At 41.0% G+C, this 18,447-nt stretch overlaps 1 protein-coding gene across 2 annotated transcripts; it reads left to right on the forward strand.

The window, feature by feature from the left end:
• The first annotated feature begins 6,492 nt into the window (after nucleotides 1–6,492).
• On the forward strand, nucleotides 6,493–17,899 carry LOC106608484 (uncharacterized). 2 transcript variants are annotated; one of them, XM_045721463.2, is made up of 18 exons: nucleotides 6,493–6,688; nucleotides 6,973–6,995; nucleotides 7,552–7,609; nucleotides 8,100–8,293; nucleotides 8,405–8,485; nucleotides 8,633–8,701; nucleotides 8,858–9,028; nucleotides 10,678–10,833; nucleotides 13,107–13,161; nucleotides 13,347–13,437; nucleotides 13,673–13,814; nucleotides 14,106–14,210; nucleotides 14,432–14,522; nucleotides 14,650–14,848; nucleotides 14,987–15,061; nucleotides 15,909–16,008; nucleotides 16,377–16,489; nucleotides 16,732–17,899. In XM_045721463.2, the coding sequence occupies exons 1-18, from the start codon at nucleotides 6,646–6,648 to the stop codon at nucleotides 16,847–16,849; spliced, it is 1,884 nt and encodes a 627-aa protein (XP_045577419.2). In that variant the 5' UTR covers nucleotides 6,493–6,645; the 3' UTR covers nucleotides 16,850–17,899. The 2 variants fall into 2 exon arrangements, with proteins under 2 accessions (XP_045577419.2, XP_082833471.1); XM_082977345.1 differs by lacking the exons at nucleotides 15,909–16,008; nucleotides 16,377–16,489; nucleotides 16,732–17,899 and adding an exon at nucleotides 15,604–15,658.
• Nucleotides 17,900–18,447: the final 548 nt, after the last annotated feature.

Below are 18,447 nucleotides of genomic sequence, written 5' to 3' on the forward strand. Positions count from 1 at the left end.
AAAAATGGAGCTCTAGAGAAAGCCCTGCCTCCAGCTGTTTGCTTAGAAATTCTAGGGACAGTAAGGAGGCCTGCGTCTTGTGACCGTAGCGTACGTGTAGGTATGTATGGCAGGACCAAATCGGAAAGATAGGTAGAAGCAAGCCCATGTAATGGTTTGTAGGTTATCAGTAAAACCTTAAACAGCCCTAGCCTTAATAGGAAGCCAGTTTAGAGAGGCTAGCACTGGAGTAATATGATCAAATTTTGGGGTTCAAGGTCCAGTGTGGCTCAGTTGGTAGAGAGTGGTGTTTGCAACGCCAGGGTTGTGGGTTCGATTCCCACGGGGGACCAGTACAGAAAAAAATTACAAATAATGTGTGAAATGTATGCATCACTACTGTAAGTTGCTCTGGATAAGAGCATCTGGTAAAATGTAAGATTCTAGCAGCTGTGTTTAGCACTAACTGAAGTTATTTAGTGCTTTATCATGGTAGACAGAAAGTAGAACATTTCAGTAGTCTAATCTTGAAGTGACAAAAGTATGGATGCATTTTTTGCACAATTTTTGGACAGAAAGTTTCAGATTTTTGCAATGTTACGAAGATGGAAAGAAGCGGTCCGTGAAATATTCTTGATATGTTCGTCAAAAGAGATCAGGGTCCAGAGTAACGCCGAGGTCCTTCACAGTTTTATTTGAGATGACTGTACAACCATCAACCATGCCGGTTATTCTTTAAAAATGCCTTCCTCACCATCTTAAATAAGCCCCATTTAAAAAATAAATTGAACCAGGAACAGATATAGCCCTTGGTTCTCTCCAGACCTGACTGCCCTTGACAAGCACAAAAACATCCTGTGGCGTTCTGCATTAGCATCAAATAGCCCCCGTGATATGCAACTTTTCAGGGAAGTTAGGAACAAATATACACAGGCAGGAAATCTAAAGCTAGCTTTTTCAAGCAGAAATTTGCATCCTGTAGCACAAACTCAAAAAAGTTCTGGGACACTATAAAGTCCATGGAGAATAAGAGCACCTCCTCCCAGCTCCCCACTACACTGAGGCTAAGAAACAACATCACCACCGATAAATCCACTATAATTGAGAATTTCAATAAGCATTTTTCTACAGCTGGCCATACTTTCCATCTGGCTACCCCGATCAACAGCCCTCCACCCCCCACAACAACTCACCCAAGCCTCCTCATTTCTCCTTCACCCAAATCCAGATAGCTGATGTTCTGAAAGAGCTGCAAAATTTGGACCCCTACAAATCAGCCGGGCTAGACAATCTGGACCCTCTCTTTCTAAAATTATCTGCCGAAATTGTGGCAACCCCTATTACTGGCCTGTTCAACCTCTCTTTCGTATCGTCTGAAATTCCCATAGTGGGATGACCGCAGCAGCTTCCCAATCTCTTCAAAAGGGGGTGACACTCTAGACCCAAACTGCTACAGACCTATATCTATCCTACCTTGCCTTTCTAAGGTCTTCGAAAGCCAAGTTAACAAACAGATCACCCACCATTTTGAATCCCACCGTACCTTCTCTGCTATGCAATCTGGTTTCAGAGCTGGTCATGGGTGCACCTCAGCCACGCTCAAGGTCCTAAACGATATCATAACCGCCATCGATAAGAGACATTACTGTGCAGCCGTATTCGTCGACCTGGCTAAGGCTTTCGACTCTGTCAATCACAACATTCTTATTGGCAGACTCAACAGCCTTGGCTTCTCAAATGACTGCCTTGCCTGGTTCACCAACATCTTCTCTGATAGAGTTCAGTGTTTCAAATCGGCGGCCTGTTGTCTAGACCTCTGGCAGTCTCTATGGGGTTGACACAGGGTTCAATTCTCGGTCTAACTCTCTTCTCTGTATACATCAATGATGTCGCTCTTGCTGCTGGTGATTCTTTGATCCACCTCTACACAGACGAAACCATTCTGTATACCTCTGGCCTTTCTTTGGACACTGTGTTAACTAACCTCCAGACAAGCTTCAATGCCATACAATTCTCCTTCCGTGGCCTCCAACTGCAAGTAAAACTAAATGCATGCTCTTCAACCAATCACTGCCCGCACCTGCCCGCCTGTCCAGCATCACTACTCCGGACGCTTCTGACTTAGAATATGTGGACAACTACAAATACCTAGGTGTCTGGTTAGACTGTAAACTCTCCTTCCAGACTCACATTAAACATCTCCAATCCAAAATTAAATCTAGAATCGGCTTCCTATTTCGCAACAAAGCTTCCTTCACTCATGCTGCCAAACATACCCTCGTAAAACTGACCATCCTACCGATCCTCGACAATGTCATTTACAAAATAGCCTCCAACACTCTACTCAACAAATTGGATGCAGTCTATCACAGTGCCATCCATTTTGTCACCAAAGCCCCATATACTATCCACCACTGAGACCTGTACGCTATCGTTGGCTGGCCCTCGCTTCATACTCGTTGCCAAACCCACTGGCTCCAGGTCATCTACAAGTCTCTGCTTGGTAAAGCTCCGCCTTAGCTCACTGGTCACCATAGCAGCACCCACCTGTAGCACACGCTCCAGCAGGTATATCTCACTAGTCACCCCCAAAGCCAATTCTTCCTTTGGCCACCTCACCTTCCAGTTCTCTGCTGCCAATGACTGGAACGAACTGCAAAAATCACTAAAGCTGGAGACTTACCTCCCTCACTAGCTTTAAGCACCAGCTATCAGAGCAGCTCACAGATCACTGCACCTGTAAATAGCCCATCCAACTACCTAATCCCCATACTGTATTTATTCATTCATCTTGCTCCTTTGCACCCCAGTATCTCTACTTGCACATTCATCTTCTGCACATTCCAGTGTTTAATTGCTGTATTGTAATTACACCATGGCCTATTTATTACCTTACCTCCCTTAACCTACCTCATTTGCAAATGCTATATATAGACTTTTTCTACTGTATTATTGATTGTGTGTTTGTTTATTCCATGTGTAACACTGTGCTGTTGTATGTGTCGAACTGCTTTGCTTTATCTTGGCCAGGTCACAGTTGCAAATGAGAACTAGTTCTCAACTAGCCTACCTGGTTAAATAAAGGTGAAATAAACAAAATAAAGATTGTCAGATCCAACAGAAGATCTCTTAATTTTTGGGACCTAGAACTAGCATCTCTGTTTTGTCCGAGTTTAAAAGTAAAACATTTGCCGCCATCCACTTCCTTATGTCTGAAACACAGGCTTCCAGGGACGGCAATTTTATGGCTTCACCATGTTTCATTGAAATGTACAGCTGTGTATCATCCGCATAGCAGTGAAAGTTAACATTATGTTTGAAATATAGTGAAAACAATAGTGGTCCTAAAACAGAACCTTGAGGAACAATGACATTTACAGTTGATTTGTCAGATGACAAACCATCCAGAGACAAACTGATATCTTTCCGAGAGATAAGATCTAAACCAGGCCAGAACTTGTCCGTGTAGACCAATTTGGGTTTCCAATCTCTCCAAAAGAATGTGGTGATCGATGGTATCAAAAGCAGCACTAAGGTCTAGGAGCATGAGGACAGATGCAGAGCCTTGGTCTGACGCCATTAAAATGTAATTTACCACCTTCCCGAGTGCAGTCTCAGTGCTATGATTGGGTTTGAAACCAGACTGAAGTGTTTCGTATACGTTGTTTGTCTTCAGGAAGGCAGTGAGTTGCTGCGCAACAGCTTAACATTTTTGAGAGGAATGGGAGATTCGATATAGGCCGATAGTTTTTTATATTTTCTGGGTCAAGGTTTGGCTTTTTCAAGAGAGGCATTATTACTGCCACTTTTAGTGAGTTTGGTACACATCCGGTGGATAGGGATCCGTTTATTATGTTCAACATAGGAGGGCCAAGCACAGGAAGCAGCTCTTTCAGTAGTTTAGTTGGAATAGGGTCCAGTATGCAGCTTGAAGGTTTAGAAGCCATGACCATTTTCATCAATGTGTCAAGAGATATATTATTAAGAAACTTGAGTGTCTCCCTTGATCCTAGGTCCTGGCAGTGTTGTGCAGATTCAGGATAACTGAGCTTTGGAGAAATATGCAGATTTAAAGAGGAGTCCGTAATTTGCTTTCTAATGATCATGATCTTTTCATCAAAGAAGTTCATACATTAATCACTGCTGAAGTGAAAGCCATCCTCTCTTTGGGAATACTGCTTTTTAGTTAGCTTTGCGACAGCATCAAATAAATTATGGATTGTTCTTATTCTTCTCAATTAAGTTGGAAAAATAGGATAATCGAACAGCAGTGAGGGCTCTTCAATACTGCATGGTATTGTCTTTCCAAGCTAGTCGGAAGACTTCCAGTTTGTTGTACCGCCATTTCCGTTCCAATTTTCTGGAAGCTTGCTTTAGGGCTCGGGTATTTTCTGTATACCAGGGAGCTCGTTTCTATGACAAATGTTTTTAGGGGTGCAACCTCATCTAGGGTATTACGCAAGGTTAAATTGAGTTCCTCAGTTAGGTGGTTAACTGATTTTTGTACTCTGACGTCCTTGGGTAGGTGGAGGGAGTCGAAGGGCATCGAGGAATCTTTAGGTTTCCCGAGAATCTATAGCACAGCTTTTGATGATCCTTGGTTGGGGTCTGAACAGATTATTTGTTGTGATTGCAAACGTAATAAAATGGTGGTCCGATAGTCCAGGATTATGAGGAATAACATTAAGATCCACAATATTTATTCCACAGGACAAAACTAGGTCCAGAGTATGAGTGTGGCAGTGAGTAGGTCCGGAGACATGTTGGACAAAACCCACTAAGTCGATGGCTCCGAAAGCCTTTTGGAGTGGGTCTGTGGACTTTTCCATGTGAATATTAAAGTCACCAAAAATTAGAATGTTATCTGCCATGACTACAAGGTCTGATAGGAATTCTGGGAACTCAGTGAGGAATGCTGTATATGGCCCAGGAGGCCTGTAAACAGTAGCTATAAAAAGTGATTGAGTAGGCTGCATAGATTTCATGACTAGAAGCTCAAAAGACGAAAACGCAGTCATTTTGTTTTTGTAAATTGTAATTTGCTATCGTAAATGTTAGCAACACCTCCGCCTTTGCTGGATGCACGGGGGATTTGGTCACTAGTGTAACCAGAAGGAGAGGCCTCATTTCACACAGTAAATTCATCAGGCTTAAGCCATGTTTCAGTCAGGCCAATCACATCAAGATTATGAGCAGACAATACCTTCTATATGGGTCCTCCAAATTCATGCCCGGGTGAGACAAATGCAAATAAGTTCTGCTTGGATCCCAGCCCATGTGGGAGTGGAAGGAGAAACACACTTCACACTACAACTTGAATGGTCTTTTTCGTAGCATGTTAGGAGAATTAGGTTAAGGTTAGGAAAATGCTCCCCTAACCTGCTACGAAAATCACTTCCTGTTGTAGCTGTATCAAAGCGGCGTGAAAGGAGTGTGTCCCTGTGTGGAAGTCCTGTAGATGTGCTAGCTAAACAGGTCCTTAGGAGAGAGGAGGTGGTTGTGGAGGTGCCAAAGAGCAAGGCAGAGGCTAAGGGAATGATAAGGACAGTGGTGGTACAGAGATGACAGGAGCAGTGGAACACAGACACTAAGGTCAAGCATATTTTTATTTTTAACTAGGCAGTCAGTTAAGAACAAATTGTATTTACAATGACGGCCTACACCGGCCAAACTCAGATGACGCTGGGCCAATTGTGAGCCGCCCTATGAGACTCCCAATCAAGGCCATTTGTCATACAGCCTGGTTTCGAACCAGGGTGTCTGTAGTGACTGAGATGTAGTGCCTTAGCATCATTAGCCTATCATTAGTCACTTTAAATAACGTTTACATATCCTACATCACGCATCTCGTATATACTGCTCTATTCCATCTTGCCTATGCCGCACAGCCATCGCTCAACCATATATTTAAATGTACCTATTCATCCCTTACATTTGTGTATATAAGGTAGTGGTTGTAAATTTGTGATTTATTACTGCATTGCCAGAACTAGAAGCAAAAGCATTTCGCTACACTCGCATTAACATCTGCTAACCGTGTGTATGTGACCAATAAAATTTGATTTTGACCGCTGCGACAAACACAAAGTAAAGTAGGGGAGGATGGCAGAAAAAGACAGAAGAGAGGAGGTCATCTATACAAGGCTAAGGTTGGGAAACAACGGCTTGAGACATTTAATGTGATAGGAAAGCATCCAACAGGAAGGTGTGATTACTGTCTGGAAACAGAGACAGTGGAGCATGTACTGATACAGTGTGAGTGTGGGCAGTATGAGAGGGCAAGAGAGACTGAGATCCAGTATGAGGGAGAAGGGGATACAGCAATTGAGTTTAAAGAGCAAACTGAGTAAAACCTCATCAGATACAGTCTCATATGTTTTTATCAAATGGGGCTGGCGGGTAGGATTTAGTTCCTCCTTGTCTCTGGCCCACGCTCCAATACAGTAGGTGGCGGGAATGCGCTATAACGTTGGAGGCCAACAGCAGATAAAGACCACAGAAGAAGAGACCCGCTTTTTGGTGGAGGGGAAGTGGAGTTCATTCGACACAAAGGTGGGGGGGAAAAAAACGAGGCAAAACATTTCGATGGATACGCCAGCGTCATTAAGCTAGCTAATTTTTAAATAATATATATATATATATATATATATATAGCTCTCCTTCGACATGTCTGAAAGAAGACTTTCGAAGATTACAGAAGTGGAGCAGGGTAAGAGTACTCTTTTTCTCCGAACAACACCTATGTTTGACTCGCTAGGTATCAAATGTTAGCTAGCTCCTGACTTTCTGTAAGTTAACTAACATTTAGTCTAGCTATTCAGTTTTTTTTTTTTTTGTATAGCTGCGAGTACGTTTTAAACTGTCTCAGGAATTAACTTGGATATCTCTTATCTTATGAACCTAAACTAGCTGCTAATTATTAGCTAGTAACGTTAGCTAACATTAAATGTGTGTGTCCTGCTGACGTTTTGTATTTTTTCCTGCTATTCTTAGACCCCGGAGACATCCATAGGATGGTAAGTACCAAGCTGAATGTTTAGTTAGCAACTGTTGTAGGGATTACATTTGAATTTGTGTACTGGCGTTGTTAGAGGAAAGGTCGGGGGAGAGACCAGTGTGAAGTGAGGGGGAGGGGTGGGTCTAAGGGTCATTCTCACGAAACAGTAAACAACAAAATGTCATTTTCACATGTCCTGGATCTAAGATTAGGACCTGTATTTATCTATTTTATAATTATGCTTTTTCCATCAATTTCACCAAAAATAATTACTTTTTTTTTTTTTTTAAGCAAGTTCTCCGTTTGATGGAAGGCCTACATTATGATCACAGCCTACTTGGCCATGTAAAACTAATTTAAAGCGGGTACAGCCTCAGTGTTCCCAGTAAACGTGTGCTGGATGCTGCACGGAGTTCAATGTTCAACTTTGCCTTAGCAAACCTGAAATATGCTCAGTGCTGGAAAAAAAGCAGGGAAACCAGGGAATTGATTTAAAGTTCCCATAATTGTGCAGCCCTAAGACCATGCATAAAATACATCTCTGTACATACTTTCCTGCCTCCTTTCTTTTTCAGCATGCCGTAATGGATTTTGTAAGAGTCAAGTCTCATGGGCTAAACATTGGATATCTTGGTAAGAACTGGTCTTAAAAGCAATGCCTAGTGCAGGGTTTCTCAAACCCCAAGGGGTGCACTTTTTTTTGTCCTAGCACTACACAGATGATTCAAATAATCAATTAATCATCTAGCTTTGATTATTTGAGTCAGCTGTGTAGAGTTAGGGCGAAAACCTAAACGTGCACCACTTGGGGGGTCCAGAGGACGGAGGTTGGGGAAACGCTGGCCTAGTGCGAAGCACAGTATGAATGCAAATAACATGGATGACAGGTTTATTAGCGTTTCTATACCAAGATGACTTATCAGAATATCTATTAGATGAATAACATGTTTGTATCACGTCAGTCGCCTTGATTCAAAAAATAATGTCACTGGACCTGAAAAGATGAGTCATATTTAAACAAGATGTGCTGGAATAATGTGTTTGAATCTTTGCTGTTCCCAATGTCTAGCTCTATTGGTTACTGTGAATTAGGCTACTAACAATTCCCATTCTTTTCACAAAGGTTTGGATTTTGTAACTCATGAATATTACTCGAGTGAAGACTTTTATGACAGCGATTATGAAGATCACCATAGTAGAAAATCATACTGTGGATTTTCCAGAAACTTCTTATCCAACTCCAGCTCTTCGTACCAACCCACCTCTCTGCGTTACAATCAACCACCTAAAGCAGCCTCTAAACCATCTCCAGATAATGTCAGTATTTTACAATCTCCTAATCTAATGGATAAAATCTGGCTTTGATTGCTACAAAACCTTTTGAATAATCTTGTATTCTATTTAAATAAATATGTCTTCATTCTGCAGCCTGCCGTGAGCGCTCTTGAGCTATTAAATGACAACCGAAAGAGCATAGTCAAGGCTGAGAAGAAGCGGATTAAGAAAATTGTGAGTTTTTTTGGGGGTGAAAGGTTCGAGGTCAACTAAGTCTCCCTCCCCCCCAATTTACCCATACTCGTCAGGAGGTTAGTGGGTTTAGGAAAGCTCAGACGACAATTTAAACAAAGTTCTACTTTCTCCATTTCTGTCCTACAGAAACAAAAAGAAAGAAGACTGCTTGAGAAGTTGGATAAAGAAAAACAGAACCCAGTGACAGAAGTCAAGGTGAGTGCTATATCAACTCAGCTGAATAACAATGTTCATTATATTTAATAAAAGCTAAAGCAAGTACACCTGGGTTTATATATCAGTTTTAAGTATGTCAGTATAATTTAATGTATGATTTTTCTCTCTTGACATATGAATGTTGACTGTTCACAGCTTGATGCAGAGAGTAAAGTAAATGAGAAGTGTAACAAGACTAGTACCAGCACGAAAGGGGCTCTCGCTCAGGGCATGCAGGACTTGTCTATTACGGATAGCGGAGACAGCAGCGGAGAGTCCAGCGACGATGAGGAGAGTGAAGAGGAGAGCATACACAGCAACTCAGAGGTAACCAAACTAAAATGGTGGCTTTACATTTTGGTTACATGTGAATCATCGAGCTGCTACACTGGGAGCGTAACATTAGCAGGGATTTGTGATTTAAAAAAAGGGTGTGTGTGTGTGTATATACGTGTATTATATATGTATTCCTCCCCATTGTTTAAGTGAAAGACACGACAATATATGGCAGTCAAGAAAGTTGAGCCTTTTCTGAGAATGTTTTGATATCAACCAAAATGCAAAGATTTCCAGTATGGATCTTTCTACTTTCTCCCTTTATGTATAGGTAAAAGGCAGCAAATATATGGCTCCTCCCCTATGCATAGGGTACATTTTCGGGGCAAGTGATCGTAGGTAACAGGATAACTTGCCTGATGGTCAAGTGTCGTTTAGAAGTTAGTCATACCCTGCATTGGCGTAATGCAGTGTTCATTTAATCAACAATACCCAAAAAATGTACACCGTATTTATTATCCTTGGTGAAAACGAATGAATAAAACGAGATGAGATGCAGTTAAAAAAAAAAAAAAAGTTGATTGGAACAAATTTAGTTTTCATTTCAGTTGACAAAAATGTGAAGAGACGAGAATTCCACGTTAGACTAAAGAACATTTTAATTTGACATGAAGTTCCTTTTCATCTGTGTTGTCCAATCATAAGCATGCATTACTTTGCAGAATATTTAATGCAATCCTCTCATTGGCAGTATTAACATCTTTCAGTTGCGCAGTCTGATTGAGCAGGTCTAACTGGCTCTCCCACATAACTCCCGAACGGTTACTTAAGTCACTGAAGCGCAGCCAGGACACTTCGATTGCAACTAACCTAAACTAGAAACAATGTTTACTCTCTTACTTTCATGTAAAATATCTTTGCTTTGATCACATCAGAAGCTCTATTTCCCCATGTGCACTGATTTTTCATCTGTCCACAACTGTGAGTGTAGTTTTTTTCCCCTGATTGGGAAATATTCATGCTATTTGCTGAGTATTGGGATTACAGTAATATTTCTGGCATTGTTGGACAGCTTAGATTCTCCACTTTTTTTCACTCAGGTCATGGTGGGATGAAAAGAGCTGTATCCCTAAATTGTTTAACCTGTAGCCTAGGCTGTAGTTAATCATGGCTGGCATTGGTTACAATCTGCCACAATAGCATTATTTCTAGTTTTTAATGTCATGTGCACAAGTACAGTGAAATGCCTTTTCTTGCAAGCTATAAAACCCAACAGTGCACTAATCAATATCAGTGTAGCACTAAAAATAACATACTGTAGTATCAGCTATACGAAGAGATAGGCCCAGTTGGACATGGCTACTATCTGAATGTTCACATGATGGAAAACGCGTTATTTCTTGGGAGGGGAAATGCACTGACTAAAACTAAACACCTTGTCCCGAGTTGAAGTCAACTAATAACTAAAACTAAGAAGAACAAATTTACTAAAATGGGACTAAGACTAAAAGTTATTTCAGTCATTAAGACTGAAACTAAATCTAAAATAGCTGACTAAATGTAACACTGGTGTAACAGAAGCACCCTGTCATTGGTTTTTATCTGCTACTCCAGAAGCAAAAAAAACACTCAAGATTCTATCTTGGAGAAAATAGACTGGGGTCTATTTTGACCCTTTTCTTTTCCCCTATTTCCACCAGGAGCTGGAACTGGATATGACCAGCAGTTTTGTATCCAAGGCTGCTGATATAGCAAAGCGTCAACTTGAACAGAAGCCTAGGCCAGAATGGAAGGAGAAAAAGAGAACCAGTCAACCGAAAGAGAAACCAAATAAAGAAAAGAAAGATATACAAAAGGTGTGGTAATCTTTCCTATTGAATGCTTAAGGTGTATATACACTGCTCAAAAAAATAAAGGGAACACTTAAACAACACAATGTAACTCCATGTCAATCACACTTCTGTGAAATCAAACTGTCCACTTAGGAAGCAACACTGATTGACAATAAATTTCACATGCTGTTGTGCAAATGGAATAGACAACAGGTGGAAATTATAGGCAATTAGCAAGACACCCCCAATAAAGGAGTGGTTCTGCAGGTGGGGACCACAGACCACTTCTCAGTTCCTATGCTTCCTGGCTGATGTTTTGGTCACTTTTGAATGCTGGCGGTGCTTTCACTCTAGTGGTAGCATGAGACGGAGTCTACAACCCACACAAGTGGCTCAGATAGTGCAGCTCATCCAGGATGGCACATCAATGCGAGCTGTGGCAAGAAGGTTTGCTGTGTCTGTCGGCGTAGTGTCCAGAGCATGGAGGCGCTACCAGGAGACAGGCCAGTACATCAGGAGACGTGGAGGAGGCCGTAGGAGGGCAACAACCCAGCAGCAGGACCGCTACCTCCGCCTTTGTTCAAGGAGGAGCAGGAGAAGCACTGCCAGAGCCCTGCAAAATGACCTCCAGCAGCCCACAAATGTGCATGTGTCTGCTCAAACGGTCAGAAACAGACTCCATGAGGGTGGTATGAGGGCCCCATGTCCACATGTGGGGGTTGTGCTTACAGCCCAACACCGTGCAAGACGTTTGGCATTTGCCAGAGAATGCCAAGATTGGCAAATTCGCCACTGGCGCCCTGTGCTCTTCACAGATGAAAGCGGGTTCACACTGAGCATGTGACAGACGTGACAGAGTCTGGAGACGCCGTGGAGAACGTTCTGCTACCTGCAACATCCTCCAGCATGACCGGTTTGGCGGTGGGTCAGTCATGGTGTGGGGTGGCATTTCTTTGGGGGGCCGCACAGCCCTCCATGTGCTCGCTAGAGGTAGCCTGACTGCCGTTAGGTACCGAGATGAGATCCTCAGACCCCTTGTGAGACCATATGCTGGTGCGGTTGGCCCTGGGTTCCTCCTAATGCAAGACAATGCTAGACCTCATGTGGCTGGAGTGTGTCAGCAGTTCCTGCAAGAGGAAGGCATTGATGCTATGGACTGGCCCGCCCGTTCCCCAGACCTGAATCCAATTGAGCACATCTGGGACATCGAGTCTCGCTCCATCCACCAACGCCACGTTGCACCACAGACTGTCCAGGAGTTGGTGGATGCTTTAGTCCAGGTCTGGGAGGAGATCCCTCAGGAGACCATCCGCCACCTCATCAGGAGCATGCACAGGCGTAGTAGGGAGGTCATACAGGCACGTGGAGGCCACACACATTACTGAGCCTCATTTTGACTTGTTTTAAGGACATTACATCAGTTGGATCAGCCTGTAGTGTGGTTTTCCACTTTAATTTTGAGTGTGACTCCAAATCCAGACCTCCATGGGTTGATAAATTGGATTTCCATAGATTATTTTTGTGATTTTGTTGTCAGCACATTCAACTATGTAAAGAAAAAAGTATTTATTAAGATTATTTCTTTCATTCAGATCTAGGATGTGTTGTTTAAGTGTTCCCTTTATTTTTTTGAGCAGTATATAAAGCCAGGAATACACTGTACAATATTAAACATCCCGAAATATATGGCACACTGTACGATAAACCAGAGGTTAAATCTTGCTGTTGCTATCGGTAGAGTGTACGATGGACGCCCCCTCACTTAGCAGATGTTTTAACCCCAAATGACACATACGATTTCAACGAGAGATGGGTAAACCGTTATGGATATTGACAGGGAGAAATGGCAGTGCATAAAATATTTAGTTGAGGCATTTGGGTATGTTGTTGAAGTGGATTGAGTGCAGTGTGAGCTGACTGAAAAACGTTGTATAATGTATCCTACTGATTTGAGCAATTTCACAGCGAACCAGTTTATTCACTCATCATGCATTTTCTATTGGCTAGTGCACCATTTCTATTGGCTAGTGCACCATTTCTATTGGCTATCAGAACGCATCACCTGTCGCACTGCAGGAGCTCCGACAAAACATTCGGATATGAGACTTTTCATCGTTGGCCCCCCACACATTTTTAATCTACTTCATTGCCCCCCCCGTGACACTGTATGCCTCAAGATTTAAATACAATCCAGAAAAATTATCTGCGACAAGTGAAATCGTAGAAATATTGTTCTATCTATCATGCCCACTTTAAGTATTCTGGATGTGTGGACTGTCTTGTTTATCCTTGCACAGAATTCTCCTGTACCCAACACAGATGACATAGTTAAAAGGAGTACAGAGCTGGCTGGTGAGTTTCTCTTCAGAAGTGGTTATACATAATATTATTATTAAAGAACTTCCTTCGTTATTTCAGAACATTTTGTCCAAATGTTACAAAAGTGAGTATTCTAGACCAGTTACTTGAAAGGAACACCTAGAAGGGAGTACACTGATTTTGAAATTGGCAACTTTCTTTTTTTTCTCTCTCCACAGTAATTGGTAATCAGTTTGCCAGCGGTGGACATTTTGACATGGCTGTTAAGTATTTTACGGATGCAATTAAGTACAACCCTGCAGAGTTTAGGTGAGAAACTACAATCATCTTGAAATGTCAAACTATTCACCAATTATTTTGAATAAATGTGATTTTAAATGGTTTCCTGTCCTCATGATTTGCATAATGATTTTTTCCCCCTTGCAGTATTGATAGGTTCCTAGGCTGTGCCATCAACTGGGATAATTGATTTGGTTTAAATGACACCACTTTCTCAGGTTTTCAGTGTGCTTTACAACTAAAACAAACTACTTTTGTGTTTCAGGCTGTTTGGCAACCGGTCCTTCTGTTATGAGAAGATGCAGGACTATGAGAAAGCTCTGGCTGATGCTGAGTTAGCCCTCAACATGAGTCCTGGCTGGGTCAAAGGCCTCTACAGAAAAGGCAGAGCTCTGGCAGGGTTGAAGGTAATGTCTGATGCCAGTTATCGAGCTTTGGACAATTATCTTCTCACTGGATGCCTTTCAAACTTCATTACATTTTTTGTAGAATTTCTATTGAGAACAAGAAATGTCAACTATCCCTTTTTTTGTAACCATGCCAAGTTGTGTATTTCCTGTCATTTCGCCAATCATGAATCGGTACATGAGCTTGTGCCTCATGCACAGATGTCGCGAATGCGTTTTATCTTATTGTTTACTATTCAGACTGAGAATTTTACATTTTAGCGTAGAGAATTTACAATAATTTCCCCACAGAGATACGATGAAGCCGCCCAGGCCTTAAAGGAAGTGCTGCAGTTGGACAGCTCCTGTGCAGATGCCGCCCAGGAACTTATGAGGGTCCAGATAACACAGCTAATGGTCAGCAACATGAGGATGCAGAGTTAACATTTATCACACACCAACTGCATTAGGACACCTTTTTTTTTTTTATAAACATGGAAGGAGACTATTTAGTCTCTTATGGGTTACTGTAGTAGAAATTATGTAAAACTGGTTGGACTCAATAGTAGTCAAATACCATTTGTACATTGTTACATATTTCTGATACAATGATTCTGGGTTTTGTGGTCTTGTCGCAGGGGTTTGGCTTTTCTCGGGAACAGAGCTCAAATGCCTTAATAATTCACGGGAACGTGGAGAAATCACTTGAGGCACTGTCCAAAATATCTGGTAAGAGCAACTGAAGGTTTCTCCTCTGTGTACGTAGGCTACTTCACATATTATATACTGTTGGAGTCCAGAGTTATTTGAACTGAGAAAACCATCACAGACATTTAGGGACTTGTTCTTGTTTTAGGAATCCTCTATAATGGCAGTTATCCAACTGCAAGTGTTGACTATCCTGCCAAAGTGAACAGTGTCTACAGCACCTCTACAACATCAGTGTTCCCCTCAGCCCCAAAACCTCATCAGGCCCAGCATTCACAAAGCCTTCAGAACAAACCCAAGACCAACACCCCCGCAAGGTCCATGTCGGAAAACTTTCCTGTAGAAACGTAAGTTTGATATCAACTTGAATGTTTTTCCATTCCCAGTGACATGAAAATGAAGTATTAGAGATAGTGTCTGTTTTATGTCAATTGCAACTGGTTGTTTGGTAGGTGTAGCAATTTGATATTTGCTTTTACTTACAGTAAATTATACCCTATTTGGGTTGGAAACTTGGTCCCTTCAGCAACGGAGGCTATGATTATAGAGAGATTTGAGGGGTAAGTGAATGCACTACATACATTTTAATTGAGCCCTCAGGGAAGTGGGGCAGTAAGAAAGATTTTCTTTACACACCATTCATTAGATATTGGGGCGGAAGGTAGCCTAGTGGTTAGAGCGTTGGGCCGGTAACCGAAAGGTTGCTGAACTGAATCCTCGAGCTGACAAGGTAAACATCTGTTCTGCCCCTGAACAAGGCAGTTAACCCACTGTTCCCTGTTTTATATTTATTTATATATATATATATATATATATATATATATATATATATATATATATATATATATATATATATATATATATATATATATATATATATATATATATTTTTTTTTTTTTATTATAAATTTTTTAATTATATATATATATACAGTGTTCTGCAACAGCCAATCACCTTACCCAGGTTTCCAGATTTTGTTTGACAACTATGCTTGAGTAGAAAACTAAGCTATGAACTAGGCACTCTTGAAAATATCCTTGTGTAATCAGTCCCCTGCTTGTTAAACTTCTGCATCTCTAATCAATGTCTCTTTCATTGCAGAGCTGGGAAAATCCATAGTATTAAACTTCTGCATCTCTAATCAATGTCTCTTTCATTGCAGAGCTGGGAAAATCCATAGTATTAAACTTCTGCATCTCTAATCAATGTCTCTTTCATTGCAGAGCTGGGAAAATCCATAGTATTAAACTTCTGCATCTCTAATCAATGTCTCTTTCATTGCAGAGCTGGGAAAATCCATAGTATTAAACTTCTGCATCTCTAATCAATGTCTCTTTCATTGCAGAGCTGGGAAAATCCATAGTATTAAACTTCTGCATCTCTAATCAATGTCTCTTTCATTGCAGAGCTGGGAAAATCCATAGTATTAAACTTCTGCGTTCCAGACGATGTGCTTTTATTAACTACTTGGACCCAGACTGTTGTGAGATTGCTATGACTTTTCATGTAAGTGTCTTTACAATATGCAGACTTGCACTAAGGCCCGTGGTCTTATGCGCTAGTGTCTGCCCATTGTGCTCTACTTGATTCTGTATGTTTGAGTAACATGTTTAGTTTCACACACTATGTTCCCATAAGTTTCTTAATTCATTGTGGTCAGACTTCAATTCCTCTTGATGATTATTGGAGGATGGGCTTTAAGGTCAGTCGGTCACCACCTCCAATGAACTTAGAGGATTTGAGGAAACAATGACAGAGAAGGCAAGGATTTGAGACTGCTAGTATAGTTTTCAAGCAGTCTTGGTCTTAATTGGATGTTTCATGCAAGCCTCTGACCTCTTGGGTAATAATTGTGTCTGTCTGCCATCTTAAAGGGGATGGAGCTCAATGGATCCAAGATCTTAGTGCGCTACCCCGACAGGAACCCAACGCACCTGGGCATAGCCAAGGATGCCCAGAAAGCTCAGGACCTGCCTTCCAATAGCACGTATGTAGGATCTATTGGACAAATAGCAAAAGGGCAGTATATAGTACTGTCCCTGGTTTTTGATCTTGAAATTGTTTTCTTCCTTCTAGCAGTGAGTAGCCTATTGAAAATCATAAATTCTTTGCACAGTAAAAAATGACTAGAAAAGGTAAATGTGTTTGGGCAACACCCTCCTTTGGGCTGGCATACATTTATTGGCAGTTATTAGTTGATGATATTTGTGACTTTTCTATCCTTTGTAGAAAGGAGTGCTTCTTCTGGAGGAACCTGGGCTGCGACAGGAGGCCAAACTGCCCCTACAGGCACATCCCAGAACACAATGGCGTTGACAAGGGCAAGGGCAAGACCTCAGGCCAGTGAACCCGTCAACTTCAACTGGCCCACAGTCAAACTCATTCAGGATTTTAGATGGTTCATATTATGCTTTTAAGCAGTGATTCCCAAACAGTGCACACAATTTTGGATTGAGTCTATTTCCTAGTGGGACTAAAATGCTTTTAGAGGCCAAAAATGTTTTGTTTTATGGTTTATTTTTCAGATGTAAATTGGTCAAGGAACTTAGGTGTTTTGGAACAGGCAATCTTGTTTGGCACCTTTTTCCCTACCCTGTCAACACCAAATGTTAGCTCTTTCTAAAGCCCATATGATGGATCATATTGGAGAAATGTCACTCATGACTTTGCCTCATTATATTCTCTGTTGCCTGCTAATTATGAACGTTGAACCCAACAGATGTTTATATGGACCGTGTTACAGCTAATAAGTCAAGTAATTCTGCGTTAATCATTAACTGGTACAAATCAATTCCTGACACTTTATTTTTTTTGTGTACCTGTAATTGCGGTCTTATTTAGGAAGACTCATTACAGAATGGTCCGGTATATAGTGTGTGGAACAGACAGATTCCCTGACGCAAAATAAGGAAGTCAGTTCAACAAATTAAGCATTTTAACAAGGAGTGACGGTTTTGTGGTATCAGTGCAAAATGGCCCAACTATATGACGCAATCTTTACCCATAGGGCAAAAACTGGTTGCATCATAGTTTCAATGTAATTTCAACCCCCAAAAATAAATGGAATACTTTGCATCAATTTGGAAAACTGATTTCATTGGCATAAAGTTATCACAGTAAGGGCATTTTTGTATTTTTTTCCCCCACTCTAAATTCAATGACATGGTGATTTGTTTTTTGTTGATTTCACGTTTCAGCAATATCTGGTAAATCAAAACTAGACATGTAACTGAAATCTGTGCCCAGTGGGTAGTAATTTCAAATGTTTTTTGTTTCTCAAATATTTTGTACTGATCACTAAACCTTGCTGTCTATGGTGAAAATGTAATCTTCAAATTAAGATTTTTTTTGTAATCTTCGGTTGAATTGGTTCAATAAATTACATTTCGCTTGGTCATTTCTTTCGAACTTATATTTTTGAAAATATTAAAGTTTTCATGCATTTTCTTTTGTGACATTAACATGTCTTTATGACAGGTGATTTTACGATCTTTCCTATAACATTGAAAACAAAGTGCTTCATGGTTTGTACTGATGTTGACGGTGCTAAGAGCTTGACAGTCACTATGCAGAAGGAAGAGCGCTTACTAGCAATGGTATTGAACTCCGGCAAGTCAACCAGTAGGTGGCAGCACAGGCTTGGCATCCACAGGAGGAAATACTGAGGAAGTTGATCAAGTTACTGCATGATTCTACATTTTGTGGTAACCAATTTTAACAACCTGATTTGATGTCACTTTAGTCCATAAGAGTCTGGGGGGGTTCTACTAAGCTATATGGAATTGTTTTATGGTTATATGAAGGGTAATTTGGGTTTTTGATTTGGAATTTTAAGACTCCTTGAAGTATAAAACATACAGTACCAGTCAAAAGTTTGGACACACCTACTCATTCTAGGGTTTCTTTATTTGTACTTTTTTTATACATTGTAGAATAATAGTGAAG

Source organism: Salmo salar, chromosome 07, assembly GCF_965601325.2.
Source record: "Salmo salar chromosome 07, fSalSal1, whole genome shotgun sequence".
Taxonomy (NCBI): domain Eukaryota; kingdom Metazoa; phylum Chordata; class Actinopteri; order Salmoniformes; family Salmonidae; genus Salmo; species Salmo salar.